Source organism: Leguminivora glycinivorella, chromosome 5 (assembly GCF_023078275.1).
Source record: "Leguminivora glycinivorella isolate SPB_JAAS2020 chromosome 5, LegGlyc_1.1, whole genome shotgun sequence".
Taxonomy (NCBI): Eukaryota; Metazoa; Arthropoda; class Insecta; order Lepidoptera; family Tortricidae; genus Leguminivora; species Leguminivora glycinivorella.
In genome coordinates, this window is record NC_062975.1 from 14,107,420 (window position 1) to 14,133,706 (window position 26,287).

A 26,287-nucleotide genomic window follows, 5' to 3' on the forward strand; every position below is an offset into this window, starting at 1 on the left:
TTATAAGAAATCGAAGCTTGACAAACTTTGACTTGAAAACTCAATAATTATGCTTAACAAACATAACTAAATAAATGTCACTGTTCTGAACTTAAATGCATGCTTTTCTTACAAAAATACCAAAGTCACGATGAGTGTGCCGTTCAGATTTGAGGAGTTCGGTTCTGACCATCATCAGCAGTTCCACTGCACCAAATGTCACTGTTCCGGACGTAAGTGCATGCTGTTCTTATAAAAAATACCAAAGTCACTATAAGCGTGCCGTTCAGATTTGAGGAGTTTGGTTCTGAGTGTTCTGACCATCATCAGCAGTTCCACTGCACCAAATATCACTGTTCTGGACTGGACGTAAGTGCATGATGTTCTTATAAGAATACCAAAGTCACTATAAGTGTTCCGTTCAGATTTGAGAAGATCGGTTCTGATCTGACCATCATCAGCAGTTCCACTGCACCAAATGTCACTGTTCTGGACGAAAGTGCATGCTGTTCTTATAAAAATACCAAAGTCACTATAAGCGTGCCGTTCAGATTTGAGAAGTTCCATTCTGGCCATCATCAGCAGTTCCACTGCACCAAATGTCACTGTTCCGTACCTAAATGCATGCTGTTCCTTTAAAAACACAAAAATCACCATACGTATGCCTTTCAGATTCGAGGAGTTCCCTCGATTACTCCAGGATCCCATCATCAGAACTGGGTTCTGAGAAAAATGGGACCAATCTGTATTCATATACATTCAATATTTTTTTTTTAATCGGTCCAGTAACAACGGAGATATCGAGGAACAAACATAAAAAAATGAAAAAAAAAAATAAACATACAGACGAATTGAGAACCTCACGGTTAAAAAGTGACACATCATGAGCAGTTCCAATGCACCAAATGTCACTGTTATGGACGTAAGTGCATGCTGTTCTTATAAAAATATGAAAGTCACTATAACTGTGATAATTTCCGAAAATATTAATATTATCAAAAAACGATCTTAGTAAACCCTTATTCATTTTTAAATACCTATCCAAAAATATATCACACGTTGGGGTTGGAATGAAAAAAAAATCAGCCCTCACTTTACATGTAGGGGGGGTACCCTAATAAAAATTTTTTTTTCATTTTTTATTTTTGCACTTTGTTGACGTGATTGATATACATATTGTTACTAAATTTCAGCTTTCTAGTGCTTACGGTTACTGAGATTATCCGCGGACGGACGGACGGACGGACGGACGGACGGATGGACAGACAGACATGGCGAAACTATAAGAGTTCCTAGTTGACTACGGAACCCTAAAAAACAGAAATCACTATTAAACTATTCTCTAATTTCAAGTCCCGATGGCCGTTTCGTGAAATTGAACAATTTTCGGCTTCGCCTCAAATTGTTACCCACGCCACTCGTCTTTTTTGACCTCCTTTAAACGTCTGTTGCATAAAATACTACAACAGAATCTTTTTTTAAGTAGGTTTAGGAAGTTTATTAAGTCTTACCATGCTGAGGCACTTGTTGTGATTGCATAGGAGGTACGCGTTGTACCGGCCGCTGCTGCTCCTTGCTACGCACTAGCGTTTGGCGGCCGTTATCCCTGTAAATTATCAACATGTAAAAAATAGTTGTTGGTTTTGCACATTACTTGTCATGGTAAATAAACTAACATCTAATTTTTAGCAGAGGCCACTCGATGTAAGTCTCTGTGACATGACAGAAATAAATCAATAAAAAAAAATACATTTTGAACAAAAATTTCATTTGAGCTTTCACATAATTCTGACTCGATAATTACTATGTTGGCTGAGTGACAAAAATGAGACATTTCCACATTCCTATCTTCATCTACCAAAAAAAAAACCTGTGAGCTGCAGTCTCCATTGTGAAGTAAGACTACTGTACAAATAGATGTAGATCAACATTATTACCTAGGTTGTTTCAGAGGCTCGGCACGCTCATGGCGGGTTGGTGGCGGGCGGGATCCTCCTGTACAGTCAGCTGCAGAAAAAATAGACCCCCTTGCATACAAATTTGTATGGCAGGGGGTCTCCTTTTCTCTGCAGCTGACTGTATCCCGCCAACGTCATCCTCTGTCCCGTGGATAACGTCAACATCTGTCACTTGTCTTCCAAGGACGTATAAAGCATGCAGTATATCGTTAGTTACCTAGGTTGTTGCAGTTGAGGCTGCGCCCCCGGCATGCGCATGGCGGGTTGGTGGATCCTCTTGTACTCCGCCAAGGTCATCCTCTGTCCCGTAGATAACGTCCACATCTGTCACTTGTCTTCCAAGGACATATAAAGCATGCAGTATATCGTTAGTTACCTAGGTTGTTGCAGTTGAGGCTGCGCCCCCGGCACGCGCATGGCGGGTTGGTGGAACCTCTTGTACTCCGCCAACGTCATCCTCTGTCCCGTGGATAACGTCCACATCTGTCACTTGTCTTCCAAGGACATATAAAGCATGCAGTATATCGTTAGTTATAGTTACCTAGGTTGTTGCAGTTGAGGCTGCGCCCCCGGCACGCGCATGGCGGGTTGGTGGATCCTCTTGTACTCCGCCAAGGTCATCCGCTGTCCGGTAGATAGCGTCAGCATCTGCCGTTCGTCTTCCGCGTCAGTGTCCATTAGAACTTGGTGTGCGTGAGGCTGTTGCTCGTACGACATTTGCTAGTTAGAAATGTTTGTAATGTTAATAATTTATATTGACTACAATTGTATAGAACGCAATACCCGAAAAATAAACCCCTTATTCATAGAGGTACACTAAAGTTATCAAGCCGATAAAGTTCGTTTGTCCCTTTCTGACGTATTGGTGTGATAGCAAGGGACAAACGAACTTTATCGCCTTGATAACTTTAGTAAACGTTTCTAAATAAGGGGGAAAATCTTTAAAAACGTACTAGAGTTTGTACGAAAAGAGAAGAGTCGTATCATGTATCCCTTGTATATACTTGTCTTTCTGCACAGAATCTAAATCTAACAAGAAAGTCAAAATTCCAGTTAATTTGCAATGTAGATTTAGATTTTCATAAGATTGTATCACCATAAGTTGAAGGTATAATTTTAAATAGAAATTCATACCTGCTGATAGCCTAACTGCGGACTGTAATTCATTTGCTGATGAGTAGAAGCCTGCGGTCGTATCTGCGGTGATGGGGAGTGGTACTGAGGTACAGGTTCATTCACAGTATGTTTCGTTAGAATAGCAGCCGTTATGCTTTCTTCTAGATCATCCATGTCATTAGCATTGTTCGGTTGAACGATGACCTTCTTAGATGGTTGTTGTTGAGGGTGCGGGGATGAACGCTGAGGTATCACAGTGAGTGTGTTCTGCATCGGGCCATTCTGGGTCGGTTGTTGGACTACGTTATGCTGCATCATAGATTGGTTTCCTTGCGTCACGATTGTTCCTTGTTGAGTTATGATTCGTGTTGCTTGATTCTGATTTTGCTGGTTGATAAGAAGTTGTTGCTGTAATAGGCCGAGCGAGCGTGCGAGCGACGCCGGATAGGGATACGAGGCCGGGAATCCGTTTTCACGCCGAGGCATGTATAGTGCTTTTCTCAAACATACAATGTGCGAAAATTTTATAAAAAAAAGAAGAATTAAAACACGACCGAATCGACACGAGTTACGAATTTCCTTTTCGCACGTGTGTCGTACGACGTTTTTCAATATAGATGGCCCTTTGAAGTTTCGACCTGACAAGTAATGAACCTCTTTGCGCACTAGTGCAAGCAAAAAACACCGTCTGTACTGAAAATGTGTCAACTGCAAACTTGGGTAAATCCCTTCTGCTTTAAGGTTGAATATATAAAAAACTAGCTTTTGCCTGCCGGCTTCGCTCGCGTTAGAAAGAGAGAAAAAGTAGCCTATGTCACTCTCCGCCCCTTCAAGTGTCTCCACTTAAAAAATCACGACAATTCGTTGCTCCGTTTTGCCATGAAAGACCGACAAACAAACACACACACACACACTTCCCCATTTATAACATTAGTATTAATGTAATATGATCTGAAAGATAATCAACCTCATAGCAGAATGGATTTACCCAAGTTTGAAGTTAAGCGACACAAATATGGTTTTAGAATTCTATTTGAAGTGAAACGTGACTTTTTGTGAAGCATGTTAGAATTGTAAACTCAAATCGTGAATAATTACTTGTTGGGTAGCGAGCTTCAGTTGATTAAACTGTTGTTGTTGTTGTTGCTGCTGCTGTTGGTGAACTTGTTGGTTCATCTGCTGTTGGTTGACGAGCTGGTTCACGTGTGTGGAGAGCTGGTGTTGCTGGTGTTGTTGTTGCTGCTGCTAAAATACAAAGGGAATAATTTAATTTTCATCACACCCGCACTTTAAATGAGCTATTGCACGCAGGCGGAGCGTGAGTTATAGAAAAATCGTTCTCTCAAGGGAATAATGAAATTTCTTGTACCGTACTTAACTTTTTTACATCTATTTACATATTTTTTACATTGCGAGTGTGATGAAAAACATTGTGTGTAACTCGGGAAGTATGAATATTACTAACTCGTCTTTAAATCGCTCCGGCAAGTCGTCGCGATTTAACTTACTCTCGTTAGTAGGTAATATTCTACTTCCTCCCCTTGTTGCACAATGTACTATTTACAGGCCAAGTATATGTGAATTCCCAATCCCATGTGTCTCATGTCAGCATATGAGGTTGGGTGGTAAGCTCAAGAGTTAATAGATATCTCTAGTCTTTTATTGGCAATGACACAGATTCTCAACACTTTGTAAGGCATCAGTGCGCCAAACATTACGCAAAATTGAAGGGTGATGGCCAAGGAGAATTAGTTTACAGCACCAACTGGAACACTGCACTACATTGCCGCTTCATAGCCGGAATGTACCTACCCCTGCAAACTAGACAGTATTTGGTAGATGTGCGTGGTCTCGGCTTGGCGCGCGCGTCTGTCTGGGACCACTTAGCACCCACCCTGTAGATTTGAACAGTATGTATACCTGGTCGATAGGTGCGGGCGATCCGGGCGGTATTCAGCACGATTTTTCATTTTATAGATCACGTGTATCTGCATAGCATCATGTGACCCACTCCCACCGTTGAGCTAGAAGGTGCTCATTCGCAATGGGCTCACGCCACCCAGAGTCACGTTACCTATATCCTGCAAGTGTAAACTGACATAATACCTGGTTGAGGGGTGTGCGCGGTCTCGGCGGACGGTGTTGCTGCGCATGCGGGTTGAGCAGACGCGGCTCGGCGCGCACGCCGCCCGCCACGCCCGGCGCCCGCGCCGCGGGGCGGGGCGTGCTCACGCGCAGCGGGCTCGCGCCGCCCAGCGTCACGCTGCCTACACCCTGTAACGAAAGTACCACTATTAACCTGACATAGCGTTCAAGAGTAAGTTCAACCCTTGCTTTCTGGTGGGGAAAGACCGTCAATTGTGTCTGAATAATCAAATATCAAGAAACAATAACATTATCAGTTGGAAATGTGTATCGATATCTGAAGCTCAACAGCAAAAATATCGCACAAAAGTTATATTGAAAACAAGGGGTGAACTTAAACTTTGGAACAACCATTACCGGTCATGCTGGTAGTTCGTAATCTCAGTGCATAAGATATGCAAATAAGGCATACAGACGTAAAAACAATAGAGTATATAGACGCTAAAATAGGATTACCACTCGGCAATATAGGCGCGGAAATCTGTGGTTTTAATTTTCTTTGAATGTCATGCATTGAAATTATGGAAACTTTTAGGGATACATGCTAGGAAAACAGATACATTATCTAAATTACTAAAATAAAAAACACATGCAAACTACTCAAAACTTTACATAAAAGTCAATAAAATCATGCTTTTAATAAAAATAAAATAACTGCGTTCTCAAGATTTCTAAGTGGCTTACTATAGACATTATAGAAAATTCTGATGTACTACCCAATACCTGTATGTATACATAAGTAGATAGAAAATCAAATTTCACACAATAGGAAATACGCTGACACATCTTCTACAGCATGCGCAGATAGTGCTTACACCTTGAACCAAATCGTAGCAAGTAAAAACTGACCTGCTGAAGTTGGGGATCCAACAGCCGCGATTGCATCTGCCCGGGCGTAGGCGGCCGTACCGTCCGCACCGGCGTCCGTACCAACGTCATCGAGCCCGGGCTGCTCAGCGCCTGGTTGAGGACAGTAGTAGGTACCGTCACAGTACCCACCTGGTGCTGCGGGTTCAGCAGCCGCGCCTGCATCTGAGGCATGGGCGGCCGTACGGAGGGCCGGCGCGGACGTACGGTCCGCACGGGCGTCCGTACGAGCGTCACCGAGCCCGGGCTGCTCAGCGCTTGGTTTAGGAGCTTAGGGGGCGCTTGGCGGGTTGGTGTGCCCTGTGACAAAATTAGAAGTTGCTGATTCTGGTGTCGTCTTTTTGATTGGAACTTAAAGTTGGCTCTTTGCGTTCCTGAATACTTAACACGTAAATTCGTGTATTTATTTCCATTTAAACCTGTTGGTGACCAGTAGCGGCTTGCCCTAAAGTGCGCTCGTGCGGTGCACTCCCAAAAATAATCATAATTAAACTATAGTAATACATCAATTATGGTACCTCAAATTAATGTATTATACTATATAAAAACTATCGCAAAAAAGTCCAATCAAACAATTACTTATATTTCTTAAAAGTTCATTATACAGTCTATATTAATCCGCCAATTCCCTTCCTATACAATTTAATACGCACCGCGCTCAACGGAGCGCTTTGAATTGCGCTCCTATGGAGAAATATTCAGTACATTCTCTAATACGAAATTCAGTAAGAGCGAAAGAGAAGTTTAGTCATAGCTCCGCGCGTGAGACAGAAGATTATGTATGAAATATTAGGTAAATCTGGAGCGCCGCTCCTAGGGACGTTTGACCACAGAGCTATATCAAGATAGAAAGAAAAAGTATCATATTTAGTACCGCGAACGGCAGTCTGCTCGACGATTGGATGTCAAAATTAGTTTTCCATTGCGGTTTTAATTTGACGAGCTCGATTTGGCGTGCGTTCAAAACAAACGAGCTATAAATATGAAATAAATGCTACAATAATGTGTATGTAATGATTGTAATGAAAATAAATTGATTTGTTCTTAGAGTACGAGCGATGTAAAAATAAGCCATGAATTCAAACTGTCGAGTCAATTCACAATTGTGGTATCAAGTATTTATCTATTTATTCAACAGATTAAAAAGTATGCAACACAAATTAAATTACAAATACATTCATGCAAAAATCTTAAACTAACTTATATTATAAATATTCTAAACTACATTAATAATTAAATAGGATAATCCAATCATAATAAGAACACCAATAAATTCGAAATGTTACACGATCGGTCTCCCTGTCAACCGCCAAGCTTTTTCCTTCTATCTCGATATAGGTCTGTGGGTTTGTCCTTGATTACCGTCTCGGTTGCATCGCGCAGGCGCGAAATGCGTCGCGGTCATCCGCGAGCCGCGTATTTCGCGCGCTATTTTGTTAATTGTTAGTAAACGTAGTAAACAATAGATAAACAAGTTTTATTTTAAGGCACGCGCGGGAATACAATTTTATTTTGAAACCGTTTAAATTGTTTTTATTGCAAGTGTGTGAGAATGGATGGATACAATGTGACATTTATAAAATAGTGTGAAAAAACTTTTGCAACGCGATTAGAATTAAAAGCTAAAGGGCCACCGCGGCTCGACCTTAAACTTACGCAAATATATTTTTCAAAAACCAAAATTTTACACGTGTTTTTAAAACGGAACGTATGAAAAAACACCGTGGTTATGTGGATGTGAAAAAAGTGACAAACTGTTTTGCTTTCCATGTTTTTTATTTGGAGCGGCGCAACGGCGGAGGCACGCGGATGTTGTCTGCATGGACCTATACCGATGACTTATCACATCATTCGATGAAAATAAAAAAAAACATTCACAATCCCGCATTAATTTACTGAATGAACTGCAGTTTTCGTCTATTCATTGTTATGTTTTACTGTTATTAACCCTGAAGCTGGGCAGCTATATAAACTAAATAAAGAATATTTTTCACTGAAATTTAAACTTATAGTTCAGGCATTTGTTGGAAAATTGAAGGAAAGAAAAAAAATGCATCTCTGAGCCAATTTAATATGATTTAAATTTAATCACATTGAGTAAGTACAAACAATGTAGGCTACATACATGTAGGACCTTGGTCCTTACGATGATTATTTGGGTGAACACCCACAAATTACAGCCGCGAGCCGCCTCTGTTGGTGACGCTTGGTTTTTTGCTCAAATTGAGATGATTTAACTCTCTTCTGTAAAATATGACACTTATTTTTAGAGTTCTGGTTACCAGTATGTCTAAGATGCATAACGACCTGCGGATGCTGAATCTGTTGTTGGTGCTGCAATTGCTGCACGTGGATGTCGTGTTGTGTGATGTGCTGATCAGACTTTCGTCCAAAATACTAGAAAACTTACAGCTTGATTAATATACGCCGCGTGCATAACAACTTGCTGATGCTGGATCTGTTGTTGCGGCATTTGCTGCTGGTGCTGCAATTGCTGCACGCGGATGTTGTGCTGTGTGATGTGCTGATCAGACTTTCGTCCAAAATACTAGAAAACTTACAGCTTGATTAATATACACCGCGTGCATAACAACTTGCTGATGCTGGATCTGTTGTTGCGGCATTTGCTGCTGGTGCTGATCAGACTTTCGTCCAAAATACTAGAAAACTTACAGCTTGATTAATATACGCCGCGTGCATAACAACTTGCTGATGCTGGATCTGTTGTTGCGGCGTTTGCTGCTGGTGCTGCAATTGCTGCACGCGGATGTTGTGCTGTGTGATGTGCTGATCAGACTTTCGTCCAAAATACTAGAAAACTTACAGCTTGATTAATATACGCCGCGTGCATAACAACTTGCTGATGCTGGATCTGTTGTTGCGGCATTTGCTGCTGGTGCTGCAATTGCTGCACGTGGATATTGAGCTGTATGATGTGCTGATCAAAGACTTTTGGTCCAAAATACAAGAAAACTTACAGCTTGATTAATATACGCCGCGTGCATAACAACTTGCGGATGCTGAATCTGTTGTTGCGGCATATGCTGCTGGTGCTGTTGCTGCTGTTGTAAATGCTGCTGCAACTGCTGCTGCTGCAGTTGCTGCATGTGGATGTTGTGCTGGTGTTGCTGCAGTTGCTGCATGAGTTGGGATTGCTGCGTGGCTGCCCGCGGCATTTGCTGCTGTTGTGGCTGTTACAGACAGATAGTGAATGATTGTAAAGGGTACATGAACCAATTCATTACAATAGGGATTTCTTAAAATGTCCGTGCTGAGAACAGTTTGACACTGACATATATACGTTAGCGTGTTCGTGACTTACTTCCTATCGGAAAGCATAAGCCCATTATGCCCAGTCATTAGTGCGAGTAATAAAGTTACGGAGAATTCATCGGTAGTAAGAGTAAAGTTTGCGAATAGGTACTATAGTAAATGTTGAATGGTTACCGGCTGCGGGGCATGTTGCGGCGGCGGAGGGGGCGGGGGCTGCGGTGGCGGCTGCTGCGCGGGATGTATAACAGTCGGCTGAGACAGCACGTGGGCGGGGCTCACCAGCTGAAAATGGCACGCCTTTTACTTATATACTCCTGGTATCCGGCAAGCTTATTCTCGCTATCGTGGACTTCAGAGCGAGGAGCGGTTAGGTGGATCCACTCGAGAAAAGCGTCGCGAGGGAAATACCTCACGCGGCAAACGGCGAATATAGATGTGCTTACAAAACACGGGCACTGCCTCGGCCGAGACACGTTTGGCCGGCACATGAGGTTCGCGAGGACATTGCCTTGCGAGGCTGCTCGCTCAATGTAAACAAACCCGTCTATTTTAAGCATAGAGGATATAAAGGTTCAAACTTAAATTTAGGTAGATGTGACAGTAAAATGTTAATCACAAATATCCAAAATATAGACCAGTTAATATCTAACTGACAGTAAACTAACATGCTTGAACTACAGGTATTAATTAATTAATGGCCATTTGTTCCTGTGGTAAAATTTGGTTTTTTAAATATGATTTCATTTAAAGATGAAAAGTTGAAAACCATAGTGGTGACCTGACTGATGACAATCTGTATAATAACATTCTGTTGGCAACCCATTACTTTGCGGTGTCTGCAGTAATACGTAATGTACTAAAATTGTAATATTAACCAGATATAAAAGTAAGGCCATGTAGGTATAATCAAAGTAACTTAAGGGACCGGCCACATCAGAGCGTCGCGTGTCTCGGCCATGCGGCGCGGCGCGCGCCACGCCGCCGCCACGCCACCTGGGGCGCGTCTTACGTCCTTCCCATACAAAATGTACTGAGGAGACGTTTTTTGAATTACAGGTGGCGTGGCGCGGACGTCCGTTGCGCGCCCCGAGACACGCAACGCTTAAGTGGGAACGCTGGCTAAGATCAAACCAATACCAATGACCCTGGACTGCATTGTTATATGTGGGGAACATTGAAGCGTACCTAAAGGTCAAATCTTAGTTCATAACCAAAACTGTCAGATCATGCCGATCCTTTATAGTAAACTTAAAACTATTTAGGTATTTGTTAGTTACAAAGTTCTGGTTTTCAACTTATGACACATTGCAAAACTACCAATTTTGATGAAAGAAAATTACAATGACCTATATAATTAATGTATTGATATTAAAAGAGCCCGACAGATGTAAATTGAAACACTGAAAATCCTTTAAAATTAAGAGACAAACAAAATACAGTAAGAAATGAATTACAATATTTACAATAATATTCATATTTTAATGAAATACATTTAATACCAAGTCAGTAAGTCAAAGCATAAGAAAGTTCTTCCAATTTTTACAAAAAATATTATGTAATTGGCATTAAAAGATTTTTTTTTATTGAAGAACTACGGTCATATAAGCGTTGGTTATATTTGTACACAAGACACCATAAAGAAGCAAACCATTCCAAAACTCGTATTTTTTAGGCGATTGTTAATTAGAGAAGTGTCCTTATGGTTCAAAACCCATCCATTCAAAGGTTTCTTGTGCACATGAAGCATAAGGGCCCTTTTCTCATAGAATATTAATGTACGGACCATTTTCTAATGGAAAGCCACAAATAATCAACCAGCAAAAGTTCTTTTTACAAATAGGATACTTGATTACACTTCTTTACGTTGAGTAAAAAATACGAGCTTATAGCAAATGAAAATGAAACAGGTGGTTTTCATTAAAAAAATGCATGGAAAAGCTTTTATACACAAACCCCAAAGTATGTGCGTTACAAGAACCATTTCTGAGAATGTCTGCGGCTGGTTTTCATACATGTTATGAGGGTCTTGGCAATTATACCGCAGATATTTTTTCTAGAATGACAGACAACAAAGTCAAATCTTTTTTTATGAAATCCACTTTGGGTTGACTACAGGATACAACTCTTAAAATATAATCGAACTATTATACAATCATGTTACTACCTACTGTCCAATTGTCTATTACAAAAAAAAACTTAAGGTAGAAAACTTAAAAGTATACAGAAGAGGTTTCCAGGTTTAATTTATACAAATATTATAGAATTAGTATTATTATCTGTGCTTTCTGCTATGTTAAAAGAGTAATTTTGAAGTTCATAAGCATTAGAAATAATTCTGATATAATATATTGAATAATATTGACATACATATGAATTAATAATCAGGAGCAAACATATTTTAATGAACAAAATGTGGCCAAAATTATTTCTTAACTTACGTTTGTACCCCACAAAAATTTGTAGCTGTTTTTAATATCAGTAATTTTGCAGCTAAATATTTTCCATGCGAGTTATTAGTTTATATGAAGGATAGCACCAGGAATCTTTTCCAAAGTTTTTAACTTGAGAGTTAGGAGTCCTTCCTTGGGAGCTTTGCTTTTCCATAGGACAGATTGAATGAGCTTTAACTCACCCACATCCTTTCAGTTAGTCGAAACTCCAAAACTCATGTGCTTGGAAACCATTAGGGTATAGGAATTAAAAAAATTGGGAAATTTGGGACTAAAGACTATTTTCTTTAGAATTGTTTCTTCAGCGTAGGAAAAATGTAAATGTAATATGTAAATGGTAATATTTGGACTGACTCCACGAGACAGGCCTAGCCTAGTGTGGTGGTTAAAGGTAAAATACTTGTAACACTTTTTGGCAAATAAACTATTTTTTTTATAAGGGTGCTGGATATTAGTCTATAAACTGAGAGTTATCTGGAGTTAGAAACAAAACAACAGTGCTAAGGTAAAATGTAGGGAAGGCAAGGTAGGTAAAATAATGTGACCAGTACAGTATTCCTTGTACCATTTGTTACCAAGTGTTTGTTATTCCAAGCTCTTGCAACTAATTCAACATCAATATTAGAAGCATACAGCATACTTGCTAATTGAAATGAATATGACACATTAAATGGCATGTTAAAGTGAACCACATAGATCACAGTTCATGCTAAGCGTGGTCTATCTAGAATTTGCATTGTATCTTATCTACTAAGAGTACAAGTCAGTATAATGTGTACTATGAAATGCACAATTATTGAGACAACATACATGTTGAGGGTGTTGTGGAGAGGACTGTTGCATCATAGATGCGTCAATGATTTGTTGAGCCTGTTGCAAGACAACCTGAGCGTCCACTGGTAAATCAGATGTGTAGTAAACCTACAAATAAATTGTATATAAACACACAACTTATATAACAATTATCTTACACAAACTGTTATAAAGAACTCTTGTGCCTCAGGATAGATGTGACCTAATTATTAAGACTACTCATTGGACATAAGTTAATTTTGTCATGAAATAAATAGAGATGGAAATATTATACTGGTTATAAATACTAAGGTAAAAATTTAAAAAAAAAATGTTAGTATGCTGGAGTTAGTAAAGAAACATTATAAGTAGTTTGAAAAGCATTGAATTCATCCAATCAATATCAACACACTAAAGTTATTGAAACCAGAGTAAAATATTTTAATTTATGTCCAAATTTTCACAAAGTTACTCATTTCTTTTAAGCCAATAAAACCTTATAATAAGGCCGTAAATATATTTACGCCGATTTTTTAATAATTTTCCTAATTTACAAATTATTTATTTCCTATTATACAATTTTTTGACAGCCACATACAACGGGTTAAGCCAAATTAATTGCCAATATATTAGCAGATTTTATTACATGTCTGAGTCTAGCAACCCAAAAATGTGGATATTTTTCCTGAATATTTATACACATCGAAACCCTAATAATAGCTATATTCTTGATACTATTTCGGGCCACAAAATCAATTTGGACAATTTACATTACATAGTACCTATTAAAAAGATCAGATATCAGAAAACTGCGTCATGAAAAAAAAAATGTTATGCTATTAATACTAAACTTACTTGTCTATGCAATGCTTGCTGGTGTTGCTGTTGCTGCTGCTGTTGTTGTTGCTGTTGTTGTTGTTGTTGTTGAAGTCTGTTGGTGGGGGCGGTGGTGGGGGCTCATGGCGGATGATGTACTGCTGCTGGTACTGCAGGCCACCATCGCCCACAACCAACTGTGGTTGGACGCCTTCGCTTACTATGATATCATTAGGCTGGTCTGCGGGCTGGACCACCACCTTTACAGGCAAATTGTTTTAATAAGGTGAAATCTAGGTCAGAAACATATTAATAAGAGTGACATAAGTAACTTATATTATGTTTCTTAGTTACAACAATTGTTAGTATACTGCAATATAATTAGCAATAACATTAATGTAGATTAAGTATTTAATCAATTTTCTATATTACATTGGAACTGAAATAGAAAATTTCTACAATACTAATTTGTCAACATACAAGACAGGAATTTAATGGTAAAAATAAGATAAGGATTGAACCAATCTTAAACAATTTTCAAAAAAATTATTTACAATCTTCTAACTGTGATTTGGGCACAGAACCAAATAAATGTTAAGTGTTACATATTTATATATTAGTGAAAATTTCTACACATTTAGCAGTTAGTTTTGTATAGATATTATCTCTAATTACAGGATGTTGTATCTATAAAAAAGTAACCTACCTGTTGTTGAGAATACTGCTGATCATCTTGATTTACCAAACAAATGTTAGGACAATATCTTTGTAGATCTTCAAGAGTAAGTGTCGTGCGTCCGGCTTGTCCAACTATCTGATAATATTGAGCCATTGCAAAGCCTTAGCCTGGAAGTAAAACATCATTTGTTACACACACAACACATTAATGCAAGATAAAAGTTGGAAAATCATATATTTTTATACGCAATGCGAATATGTAATCTCAAGTAACTTTCCTCGTACAATTTGTTTACATCAATCACAACTTCAGTAAATTAATTACGTGAACCACTTCAGTCACTGACCTAATGATAATGTACAAAAATAAATATTAAATTGTGCCAAATATTGAACAAAATCATATTAAGATGACAGACATTCATACACCCTTCCCTACGGAGCAGTACGTACACAGCCCAGAACCAATGACTTCGTAAACCGTAAGACTCAACTATGGCGACGACACATCGACCGTTTTATGATCAAAAGATTCATCGCACTTTTTGTGTTATGATGTTATAATTTATAACAATAGCGCCGACAAGAACATTTTCGATTATAATATCAAGGGATATAACGAAATGGCTCCGATTCCTTTGATACAACCTACATTATGCCCTGAAAGACCATTGCATGAAAATCAAAGATGTAGTCTAAAATCTCACCAATATTAACGTTGGACATTTTAAGTGCCGTATTTATACATTAAAATATCAATAATTTAACACGAAATTGTAATTTTTTAACTCAAACGCCAAATTCAGAAGCAATTTACATTATGGCGTGTGTGTCACTTTTTTTTTATAATTGTATGTTTTTTAATTCAGTGTTGCTAAGAAAAGGTTGCGTTAGTTTCAGAGTTGCCAGGAATGGCATTCATTTGATGTCAATTTTCAATCATATCTCGAAAATATTCTTGCGGTTTCGATAAAAGTAATGGTTAATTTTCGTAATAAATTCCTTAGACATGAGTTTATCAATCTTTAGTACCTGTAGTTTTCACATTACTTCATTTATGATGTAAAATATCGTCTTGAGAAATCTTAATAAGAAGGTGAAATTTATATCAAACACGTTCGGCCAAGAAAATTTTTTTCTCATACATTTTTAATAATTATGGCATCATTCATAGCAGAAAATTTCTTATTTAGACTAATATAAAAGTTAATTTAAATAAATTGACCTTCACAGATTAAAAAAATATAAGAACAGCTGTTTTTGACAGAGGGCACTGCAGTGCATACGCCAAGTTCAGGAAAATTATAATGAGGGTAAATGTACTTTTTCTTACAAACTATCCTTACTTATGACTATTCCTTGCTATCGAATACACATTTTTCATAAATCTTCATTGTGGGATAATGATTTAGGTATTATCCTAAGCTATTGCCTCGAAACAAAATGTGAGTTTGCACGGGAAAACGTCCCACTTTGTCGATTATAACAGCAATTTTTAGGGTTCCAGTTTCGCCATGTCTGTCCATCCGTCCGTCCATCCGAGGATAATCTCAGTGACCATTAGCACTACAAAGCTGAACTTTGGTACCAATATGTATATCAAGCACGCCGACAAAGTGGTAAAATAAAAAGAGGAAAAAATATTTAATTAGGGTACCCCAAACACACGTAGTCCCTCTAACTTTTGAACCATAAGTATAAAAAATATAAAAAAAATCTGAAAAGTAGAACTTAATAAAGACTTCCTAAGAAAATTATTTTGACGTGATAGGATGAACAGTTTTTGAAAAAAATACGGGAAACTACGGAACCCTACACTGAGCGTGGCCCGACATGCTCTTGACGATTTTTGTACACGGAAACAGAGTTCTATGTGCTATGTTTTAAAATCTTTCTAGACGTAGGATAAGCCTACATAATTTCATTCAGTATTTCGATAATAATTCTAAAATAATTATTTACATTTTATCTTGAACTTGGCCTTTCTGTTCATGTTAAGTCAATTAATCATTTATTTAATTTATTAAAAACCGATTATTCTAAGACAAAAATTACGATTGTGCTCCTCACTACCTAAAACTACTATACTTTGCCTGTGGCTTTTTTACCAATCTGTGATTAGTGGAAATCTACTCAAGTTACGTCACGTGGTTTCATTTCGATTTTTAGACCAATCAGAGTCTTAGGATCGTCAATGGTAAATATTTTATTGGTGGAAATCGAAACTGAGCTTGTATCTTGAAGAAAAACACCTCACTTAATGGGTGGCTGCCTACAACGACAGTTTTCATGTGTTTTCGAGTGCGATTTCAATAATTTTCCTCGAAGTTGTGTTCAAAATTTATTATTGCCGTTGCTTTCTTTTGGACGTATAGGATAGAAAATATAAACTATAAATACTACCAGTTCAATTCGTAGATAATTTGACCGTCCTCATTACATTCGTGCTAATGGATGATTCTGTGATTTCCCCAGGTACGAAATGTGGTAGTAATCATGTTCTAATTCGTCAAGGCTTAGGATGACATTTGGTTTTTAATTCTGTTTATTTTGTTTTTAGGGAATAAAATAGATAATTCAGCATCGGAGAGCGATTCCAGTTCTCTCGATGGCGGGGCGATGTTACCTCCTACCACGGTTTCTCGTGATCAGTTACAAAAAAGAATTGAATCTCTTCAACAGCAAAACAGGTACTAAGCGTATTTTCTACACCTATTTTACTTCTAATAATCTTATTGGACGTCACCAACTTGTTTCTTGTAAAAGATGTAAAAATCCACTAAGACATTGTTTTTCAAATACTTATAATGATTTCAGGGTCTTAAAAGTAGAGTTGGATACATATAAGCTCAGAGTGAAGGCCCTGCAGGAGGAAAATCGGGCACTGAGACAAGCTTCTGTATCAATAGTATGTATTTACATTATTATCTACATTGGGCACTTGTTATTCTGTCCCATTGTGTGCATTATAGTCATACAACCAATGCCAGATATCGTCACTACTTTTAAAAAACTTGTATCTTCGTCTGTCAATGAAAAGAAAATTGTAGTAAGTATGTATGGAATGCATATAGACTTACTGCGTTTTAACTTTGAGTAACAGCGTGAGATATGAGATTTTTAAAAGTAGTGACGATATATATCTACAGAGACAACCAAATATTTCTTAATGACAGGTGATATCATTATTATTTTAGTAACATGTTATGATTAAGGAAGATTCATTTAATATTAAAGACACTATAATCTTGGCAAGTCTTTCTTAAAATTATTATACAATATAATACAATACAAGTACTCTTTATTGCACACCTCAATACAGGAAACAACATAGCAAGAATAAATAACTTAAGAGGAAAAAAAAAGAGGCGGTCTTATCAAGTTATCACTAAAGAGCAATGTCTTCTAGACAACCTATAGGAATTATGTATTAGTGAGAGAAGAATATTCTTGAGGTTACATTCTCATTCTCCTGGGTGCAGGCATAGATTTAGAATTATTAAACTAGATTGTGGAATCACATTTTTTGCCATACTAAATTGAACCTTATCACTGAGACAGAAAGGTGATCGTGCCACATGAGAGGGCATTGTTTGGGCTGGTGTCCCTCTCGCATGTGTTGCCAGTGTTAATGAGGTTACCATAGTAGTAGTATTTTTATCTGTATATTACCTGATTTATATACTCTGTCAAACAAGTTTGTCAGTAAATAAGAACAAAGAAAACTATAGGTACCCTTTTCTCTAGCACCCTAAAGAAAAGGATGCATATAGTTTTCTTTTGTTCTTATTTACTGACAGACTTGTTTGACAGAGTATAACTTCTTATATTATTTTAGGGTTATATTAAAATTAGGGTATCGATATATTTCAAAGAATTGGAAAATAATTATAATGTAATTATTTTGATGCCAATAAATCAAAGATTTGTATAATTAAAAAATATGTTCAAATGGGTATTAGTAGATTTGGTAGTAACTTTGAAAATTGACTGGTATCCCCAATGTATGACAGTGATGACGTCACTGAATAATGTTGACATTGTCAGTAAGTGCGAGAGGGACACCAGCCCAAACAATTACCTCTCATGTGGACACACTTTTTGACCTAACTACTCATTCTGGTTTAACTGTAATTCTGTGGGTGCGGGACAGTCCCAATGTCATCCTGAGAATGATAGCGGACAAGCCTGATTGTCCGCTATTGCTACACTGTACGGGATTACATTCCACCTTTGACCACCGTACAGTGGTAGCTCTGTAGGTTAACTTTATATGTAAATATTTTAGATTTAGGCTCCTACTAACCCTTAATTAATTGTCATTTTCATTCATGTATGTACTAACAAAATATGTATCTGTTACACGAAATAAATAAATAATAATAATAAAAAAAAAATATTAATAAATGTATAATATTAATAGGCTGAAGTAGATGGATAACTTACCAAGATGATCTGTAAGTCTATGGAGTATTGACATTATGTCAATTAATTCATATTAAAATTAAAAGGTAATGAAATTGAGTGATCTACAAAAATATGTCCATGCAATAATGGTACATTGTTTACAATGTTTCATACATGTCCCAATAAATCCAATAATACTAGTGCAGTGCAGACTGAACAAATATTAAGTTAAATAAATTTTATTAAATAGTATTGGTAATATTTATTTTGCAAGGAGGCAAAGTTCTTGTTTAATTGCACATGCCAATATTGATGCCCAAGCAAGTGAAAGATTCCAATATTGATGCTCGTGAAGTTGACCACCCCATTTTTTTTGCCCGCAAATGGCATATCAGAATCGTTAGTTCATCGTTAGTTCACGTTTGTTCAGTAGGTAAAATCGTTAGGACCCGATTATTTTTTTTTTTTCCAAAGTGGGGTGGCTGTCTTCACGCTAGCCACCCCAAACCACTTATTGCAAGTTTTTTTGATCTCAATCGACATATATTCATAAGTTGACGTTTGTTCACATATTAGAATCGTTAGGACCTCATAAGATTTTCCAAAAAAAATAATGAAAATTTGAAAAATTCAACTTACGCTCCTGCATCGAAGCCCGAAAATATACACGGAATCGGGTCATTATGATGCTATTTTGTGCATACCTTCATAACACAATCGGGTCCTAAGTGTCCTAACGATGCCACTTTGTGGATACCTTCAGAAGACCTTGCTGGTTGCAGATAGTTAAGCCTTTTGCGGGCACTCGAAACAGACACGCCGAAAAAAAAATTGAAAATTTTAAAAACTCAACTTATGGTCCTACGTCGAAGGCTTGCTGATTGCAGTTAGTTAAGCATTTGCGGGCACTCGAAACAGATTCGCCGACAAAAAATAAAACTTGAAAATATTAAAAACTCAATTTGTGGTCCGACCCGTCCGACGTCGAAGGCCAAAAAAATTGCTTAGAATCGTAGGGGTCAATTCTCCATACAAACGCTCTCGACTATTTCCTCCCTGGTTTTTGAAGATAGAGCAATGATTTTTTTAACACAGATTGTTATTATTTTTATCTGTGTTGGACCGTTTTGATTTTTTTGATATTCTGCTTTCTAAAGACTCTAGAGCAAATCAAAAATTTCCAAAAACGGCCTTTTTCATTGTGGCGCAAAAAAAGGTGTGATACTCAAGATTGGTAACAATGAACCAAAAAGCTAAACGGTCCGACATAGATTATTTCATTGTTATTCAGATTCTCAAATTTCGTTCCGATTGATTAAGTTTTGAAGGAGGAAAGAGTCGAGAGCGGAACCTCGATTTTAAAGATTTTTTTGAAATATCTTTTGACTGAGTTGTTCTTAATGGACAATTTTTTTTCGTTAAATCTAGTTAATAGCACTTGTATATTTAACTAAAATTCCCAAGTTGAAAGGGGGGCTCCTTTCCATTTTAGCATTTTCGCTACCGTATCCTCTTAACGATGCCACTTTGTGCATACCTTCATAAGACCTTGCTGATTGCAGACAGTTAAGCCATTTGCGGGCACTCGAAACAGATTTGCCGAAAAAAAAATAAAACTTGAAAATTTGAAAAACTCAACTTATGGTCCTACTTCGAAGGCCGAAAAAATTGCTTGGAATCGGGTCCTAACGATGCCACTTTGTGCATACCTTCATAAGACCTTGCTGATTGCAGAGAGTTAAGCCATTTGCGGTTACTTGAAACCGATTCGCCGAAAAAAAATAAAACTTGAAAATATTAAAAACTCAACATATGGTCCGACGTCGACGGCCGAAAAAATTGCATAGAATCGGGTCCTAACGATGGCACTTTGTGCATACCTTCATAAGACCTTGCTGATTGCAGACAGTTAGGCCATTTGCGGGCACTCGAAACAGATTTGCCGAAAAAAAAAACTTGAAGATTTTAAAAACTCAACTTATGGTCCTATGTCGAAGGCCGAAAAAAATACTTGGGATCGGGTCCTTACGATGCCACTTTGTGAATACCTTCAGAAAACGTTGGTCAATCATAATACACAGGTCATTTGCGGGCACTCGTAGAAGATTCGCCATAAAAGCAGAAAACTTGAAAATTTTAAAAACACAACTTATGGTCCTATGTCGAAGGCCGAAAAAAATACTTGGGATCGGGTCCTTACGATGCCACTTTGTGAATACCTTCATAAGACGATGCTCAATCAAGATACACAGTTCATTTGCGGGCACTCGTAGAAGATTCGCCATAAAAGCAGAAAACTTGAAAATTTTAAAAACACAACTTATGGTCCTATGTCGAAGTCCGAAAAAAATACTTGGGATCGGGTCCTTACGATGCCACTTTGTGAATACCTTCATAAGACGTTGCTCAATCAAGATACACAGGTCATTTGCGGGCACTCGTAGAAGATTCGCCATTAAAGCAGAAAACTTGAAAATTTTTAAAACTCAACTTATGGTCCTATGTCGAAGGCCGAAAAAAATACTTGGGATCGGGTCCTTACGATGCCACTTTGTGAATACCTTCACAAGACGTTGCTCAATCAAGATACACAGGTCATTTGCGGGCACTCGTAAAAGATTCGCCTTAAAAAAATAAAACTTAAAAAAATTAAAAACTCAACTTATGGTCCTATGTCGAAGGCCGAAAAAAATACTTGGGATCGGGTCCTTACGATGCCACTTTGTGAATACCTTCATAAGACGTTGCTCAATCAAGATACACAGGTCATTTGCGGGCACTCGTAGAAGATTCGCCATAAAAAATAAAACTTAAAAAATATAAAAACTCAACTTATGATCCTATGTCGAAGGCCGAAAAAAATACTTGGGATCGGGTCCTTACGATGCCACTTTGTGAATACCTTCACAAGACGTTGCTCAACAAAGATACACAGGTCATTTGCGGGCACTCGTAGAAGATTCGCCATAAAAAAATAAAACTTGAAAATTTTAAAAACTCAACTTATGGTCCTATGTCGAAGGCCGAAAAAAATACTTGGGATCGGGTCCTTACAATGCCACTTTGTGAATACCTTCATAAGACGTTGCTCAATCAAGATACACAGGTCATTTGCGGGCACTCGTAGAAGATTCGCCATAAAAAATAAAACTTAAAAAATATAAAAACTCAACTTATGATCCTATGTCGAAGGCCGAAAAAAATACTTGGGATCGGGTCCTTACGATGCCACTTTGTGAATACCTTCACAAGACGTTGCTCAACAAAGATACACAGGTCATTTGCGGGCACTCGTAGAAGATTCGCCATAAAAAAATAAAACTTGAAAATTTTAAAAACTCAACTTATGGTCCTATGTCGAAGGCCGAAAAAAATACTTGGGATCGGGTCCTTACGATGCCACTTTGTGAATACCTTCAGAAAACGTTGGTCAATCATAATACACAGGTCATTTGCGGGCACTCGTAGAAGATTCGCCATAAAAGCAGAAAACTTGAAAATTTTAAAAACACAACTTATGGTCCTATGTCGAAGGCCGAAAAAAATACTTGGAATCGGGTCCTTACGATGCCACTTTGTAAATACCTTCATAAGACGTTACTCATTCAAGATACACAGGTCATTTGCGGGCACTCGTAGAAGATTCGCCATAAAAAAATAAAACTTGAAAATTTTAAAAACACAACTTATGTCCTTACGATCGGGTCCTTACGATGCCACTTTGTGAATACCTTCACAAGACGTTGCTCAATCAAGATACACAGGTCATTTGCGGGCACTCGTAGAAGATTCGCCATAAAAAAATAAAACTTAAGAAATTTAAAAACTCAAATTATGGTCCTATGTCGAAGGCCGAAAAAAATACTTGGGATCGGGTCCTTACGATGCCACTTTGTGAATACCTTCATAAGACGTTGCTCAATCAAGATACACAGGTCATTTGCGGGCACTCGTAGAAGATTCGCCATAAAAAAATAAAACTTAAGAAATTTAAAAACTCAAATTATGGTCCTATGTCGAAGGCCGAAAAAAATACTTGGGATCGGGTCCTTACGATGCCACTTTGTGAATACCTTCATAAGACGTTGCTCAATCAAGATACACAGGTCATTTGCGGGCACTCGTAGAAGATTCGCCATAAAAAAATAAAACTTAAGAAATTTAAAAACTCAAATTATGGTCCTATGTCGAAGGCCGAAAAAAATACTTGGGATCGGGTCCTTACGATGCCACTTTGTGAATACCTTCATAAGACGTTGCTCAATCAAGATACACAGGTCATTTGCGGGCACTCGGAGAAGATTCGCCATAAAAGCAGAAAACTTGAAAATTTTAAAAACTCAACTTATGGTCCTATGTCGAAGGCCGAAAAAAATACTTGGGATCGGGTCCTTACGATGCCACTTTGTGAATACCTTCACAAGACGTTGCTCAATCAAGATACACAGGTCATTTGCGGGCACTCGTAGAAGATTCGCCATAAAAAAATAAAACTTGAAAATTTTAAAAACTTAACTTATGGTCCTATGTCGAAGGCCGAAAAAAATACTTGGGATCGGGTCCTTACGATGCCACTTTGTGAATACCTTCATAAGACGTTGCTCAATCAAGATACACAGGTCATTTGCGGGCACTCCTAGAAGATTCGCCATTAAAGCAGAAAACTTGAAAATTTTAAAAACTCAACTTATGGTCCTATGTCGAAGGCCGAAAAAAATACTTGGGATTTGGTCCTTACGATGCCACTTTGTGAATACCTTCACAAGACGTTGCTCAATCAAGATACACAGGTCATTTGCGGGCACTCGTAGAAGATTCGCCATAAAAAATAAAACTTAAGAAATTTAAAAACTCAAATTATGGTCCTATGTCGAAGGCCGAAAAAAATACTTGGGATCGGGTCCTTACGATGCCACTTTGTGAATACCTTCATAAGACGTTGCTCAATCAAGATACACAGGTCATTTGCAGGCACTCGTAGAAGATTCGCCATAAAAAAATTAAACTTAAGAAATTTAAAAACTCAAATTATGGTCCTATGTCGAAGGCCGAAAAAAATACTTGGGATCGGGACCTTACGATGCCACTTTGTGAATACCTTCATAAGACGTTGCTCAATCAAGATACACAGGTCATTTGCGGGCACTCGTAGAAGATTCGCCATAAAAGCAGAAAACTTGAAAATTTTAAAAACTCAACTTATGGTCCTATGTCGAAGGCCGAAAAAAATACTTGGGATCGGGTCCTTACGATGCCACTTTGTGAATACCTTCACAAGACGTTGCTCAATCAAGATACACAGGTCATTTGCGGGCACTCGTAGAAGATTCGCCTTAAAAAATTTAAAAACTCAACTTATGGTCCTATGTCGAAGGCCGAAAAAAATACTTGGGATCGGGTCCTTACGATGCCACTTTGTGAATATCTTCATAAGACGTTGCTCAATCAAGATATACAGGTCATTTGCGGGCACTCGCAGAAGATTCGCCATAAAAAAATAAAACTTAAAAAATTTAAAAACTCAACTTATGGTCCTATGTCGAAGGCCGAAAAAAATACTTGGGATCGGGTCCTTACGATGCCACTTTGTGAATACGTTTACAAGACGTTGCTTAATCAAGATACACATGTCATTTGCGGGCACTCGTAGAAGATTCGCCATAAAAGCAGAAAAGTTGAAAATTTTAAAAACCCAACTTATGGTCCTATGTCGAAGGCCGAAAAAATACTTGGGATCGGGTCCTTACGATGCCACTTTGTAAATACCTTCACAAGACGTTGCTCAATCAAGATACACAGGTCATTTGCGGGCACTCGTAGAAGATTCGCCATAAAAAAATAAAACTTAAAAAATTTAAAAACTCAACTTGTGGTCCTATGTCGAAGGCCGAAAAAAATACTTGGGATCGGGTCCTTACGATGCCACTTTGTGAATACCTTCATAAGACGTTGCTCAATCAAGATACACAGGTTATTTGCGGGCACTCGTAGAAGATTCGCCATAAAAGCAGAAAACTTGAATATTTTAAAAACTCAACTTATGGTCCTATGTCGAAGGCCGAAAAAAATACTTGGGATCGGGTCCTTACGATGCCACTTTGTGAATACCTTCACAAGACGTTGCTCAATCAAGATACACAGGTCATTTGCGGGCACTCGTAGAAGATTCGCCTTAAAAAATAAAACTTAAAAAATTTAAAAACTCAACTTATGGTCCTATGTCGAAGGCCGAAAAAAATACTTGGGATCGGGTCCTTACGATGCCACTTTGTGAATATCTTCATAAGACGTTGCTCAATCAAGATACACAGGTCATTTGCGGGCACTCGCAGAAGATTCGCCGTAAAAAATAAAACTTAAAAAATTTAAAAACTCAACTTATGGTCCTATGTCGAAGGCCGAAAAAAATACTTGGGATCGGGTCCTTACGATGCCACTTTGTGAATACGTTCACAAGACGTTGCTTAATCAAGATACACATGTCATTTGCGGGCACTCGTAGAAGATTCGCCATAAAAGCAGAAAAGTTGAAAATTTTAAAAACCCAACTTATGGTCCTATGTCGAAGGCCGAAAAAATACTTGGGATCGGGTCCTTACGATGCCACTTTGTAAATACCTTCACAAGACGTTGCTCAATCAAGATACACAGGTCATTTGCGGGCACTCGTAGAAGATTCGCCATAAAAAAATAAAACTTAAAAAATTTAAAAACTCAACTTGTGGTCCTATGTCGAAGGCCGAAAAAAATACTTGGGATCGGGTCCTTCCGATGCCACTTTGTGAATACCTTCACAAGACGTTGCTCAATCAAGATACACAGGTCATTTGCGGGCACTCGTAGAAGATTCGCCTTAAAAAAATAAAACTTAAAAAATTTAAAAACTCAACTTATGGTCCTATGTCGAAGGCCGAAAAACATACTTGGGATCGGGTCCTTACGATGCCACTTTGTGAATACCTTCACAAGACGTTGCTCAATCAAGATACACAGGTCATTTGCGGGCACTCGTAGAAGATTCGCCATTAAAGCAGAAAACTTGAAAATTTTAAAAACTCAAATTATGGTCCTATGTCGAAGGCCGAAAAAAATACTTGGGATCGGGTCCTTCCGATGCCACTTTGTGAATACCTTCACAAGACGTTGCTCAATCAAGATACACAGGTCATTTGCGGGCACTCGTAGAAGATTCGCCTTAAAAAAATAAAACTTAAAAAAATTAAAAACTCAACATATGGTCCTATGTCGAAGGCCGAAAAAAATACTTGGGATCGGGTCCTTACGATGCCACTTTGTGAATACCTTCATAAGACGTTGCTCAATCAAGATACACAGGTCATTTGCGGGCACTCGTAGAAGATTCGCCATAAAAAAATAAAACTTAAGAAATTTAAAAACTCAAATTATGGTCCTATGTCGAAGGCCGAAAAAAATACTTGGGATCGGGTCCTTACGATGCCACTTTGTGAATACCTTCATAAGACGTTGCTCAATCAAGATACACAGGTCATTTGCGGGCACTCGTAGAAGATTTGCCATTAAAGCAGAAAACTTGAAAATTTTAAAAACTCAACTTATGGTCCTATGTCGAAGGCCGAAAAAAATACTTGGGATCGGGTCCTTACGATGCCACTTTGTGAATACCTTCACAAGACGTTATTCAATCAAGATACACAGGTCATTTGCGGGCACTCGTAGAAGATTCGCCATTAAAGCAGAAAACTTGAATATTTTTAAAACTCAACTTATGGTCCTATGTCGAAGGCCGAAAAAATACTTGGGATCGGGTCCTTACGATGCCACTTT

General features: G+C 38.0%; 2 protein-coding genes across 2 annotated transcripts in view; one reads left to right on the forward strand and one right to left on the reverse strand.

Moving 5' to 3' along the window:
- LOC125226181 overlaps positions 1-13,574 on the reverse strand; it is a 39,129-nt gene extending 25,555 nt beyond the window's left edge. Inside the window, 10 exon segments of the mRNA XM_048130094.1 lie at positions 1,491-1,585; positions 2,479-2,657; positions 3,072-3,461; positions 4,152-4,298; positions 5,160-5,327; positions 6,048-6,365; positions 9,044-9,256; positions 9,513-9,620; positions 12,599-12,709; positions 13,436-13,574. Of these exon segments, the coding sequence (XP_047986051.1) occupies positions 1,491-1,585; positions 2,479-2,657; positions 3,072-3,461; positions 4,152-4,298; positions 5,160-5,327; positions 6,048-6,365; positions 9,044-9,256; positions 9,513-9,620; positions 12,599-12,634 (1,654 nt within the window). The 5' untranslated portion in view covers positions 12,635-12,709; positions 13,436-13,574.
- A 2,767-nt stretch (positions 13,575-16,341) lies between these two features.
- Positions 16,342-26,287, forward strand: part of LOC125226142 (coiled-coil domain-containing protein 6) — a 53,226-nt gene continuing 43,280 nt past the window's right edge. The window contains exons 1-3 of the mRNA XM_048130031.1: positions 16,342-16,549; positions 16,635-16,764; positions 16,892-16,982. Coding sequence (XP_047985988.1) covers positions 16,525-16,549; positions 16,635-16,764; positions 16,892-16,982 — 246 coding nt within the window. The 5' untranslated portion in view covers positions 16,342-16,524. The remainder of the gene's footprint in view (positions 16,550-16,634; positions 16,765-16,891; positions 16,983-26,287) is intronic.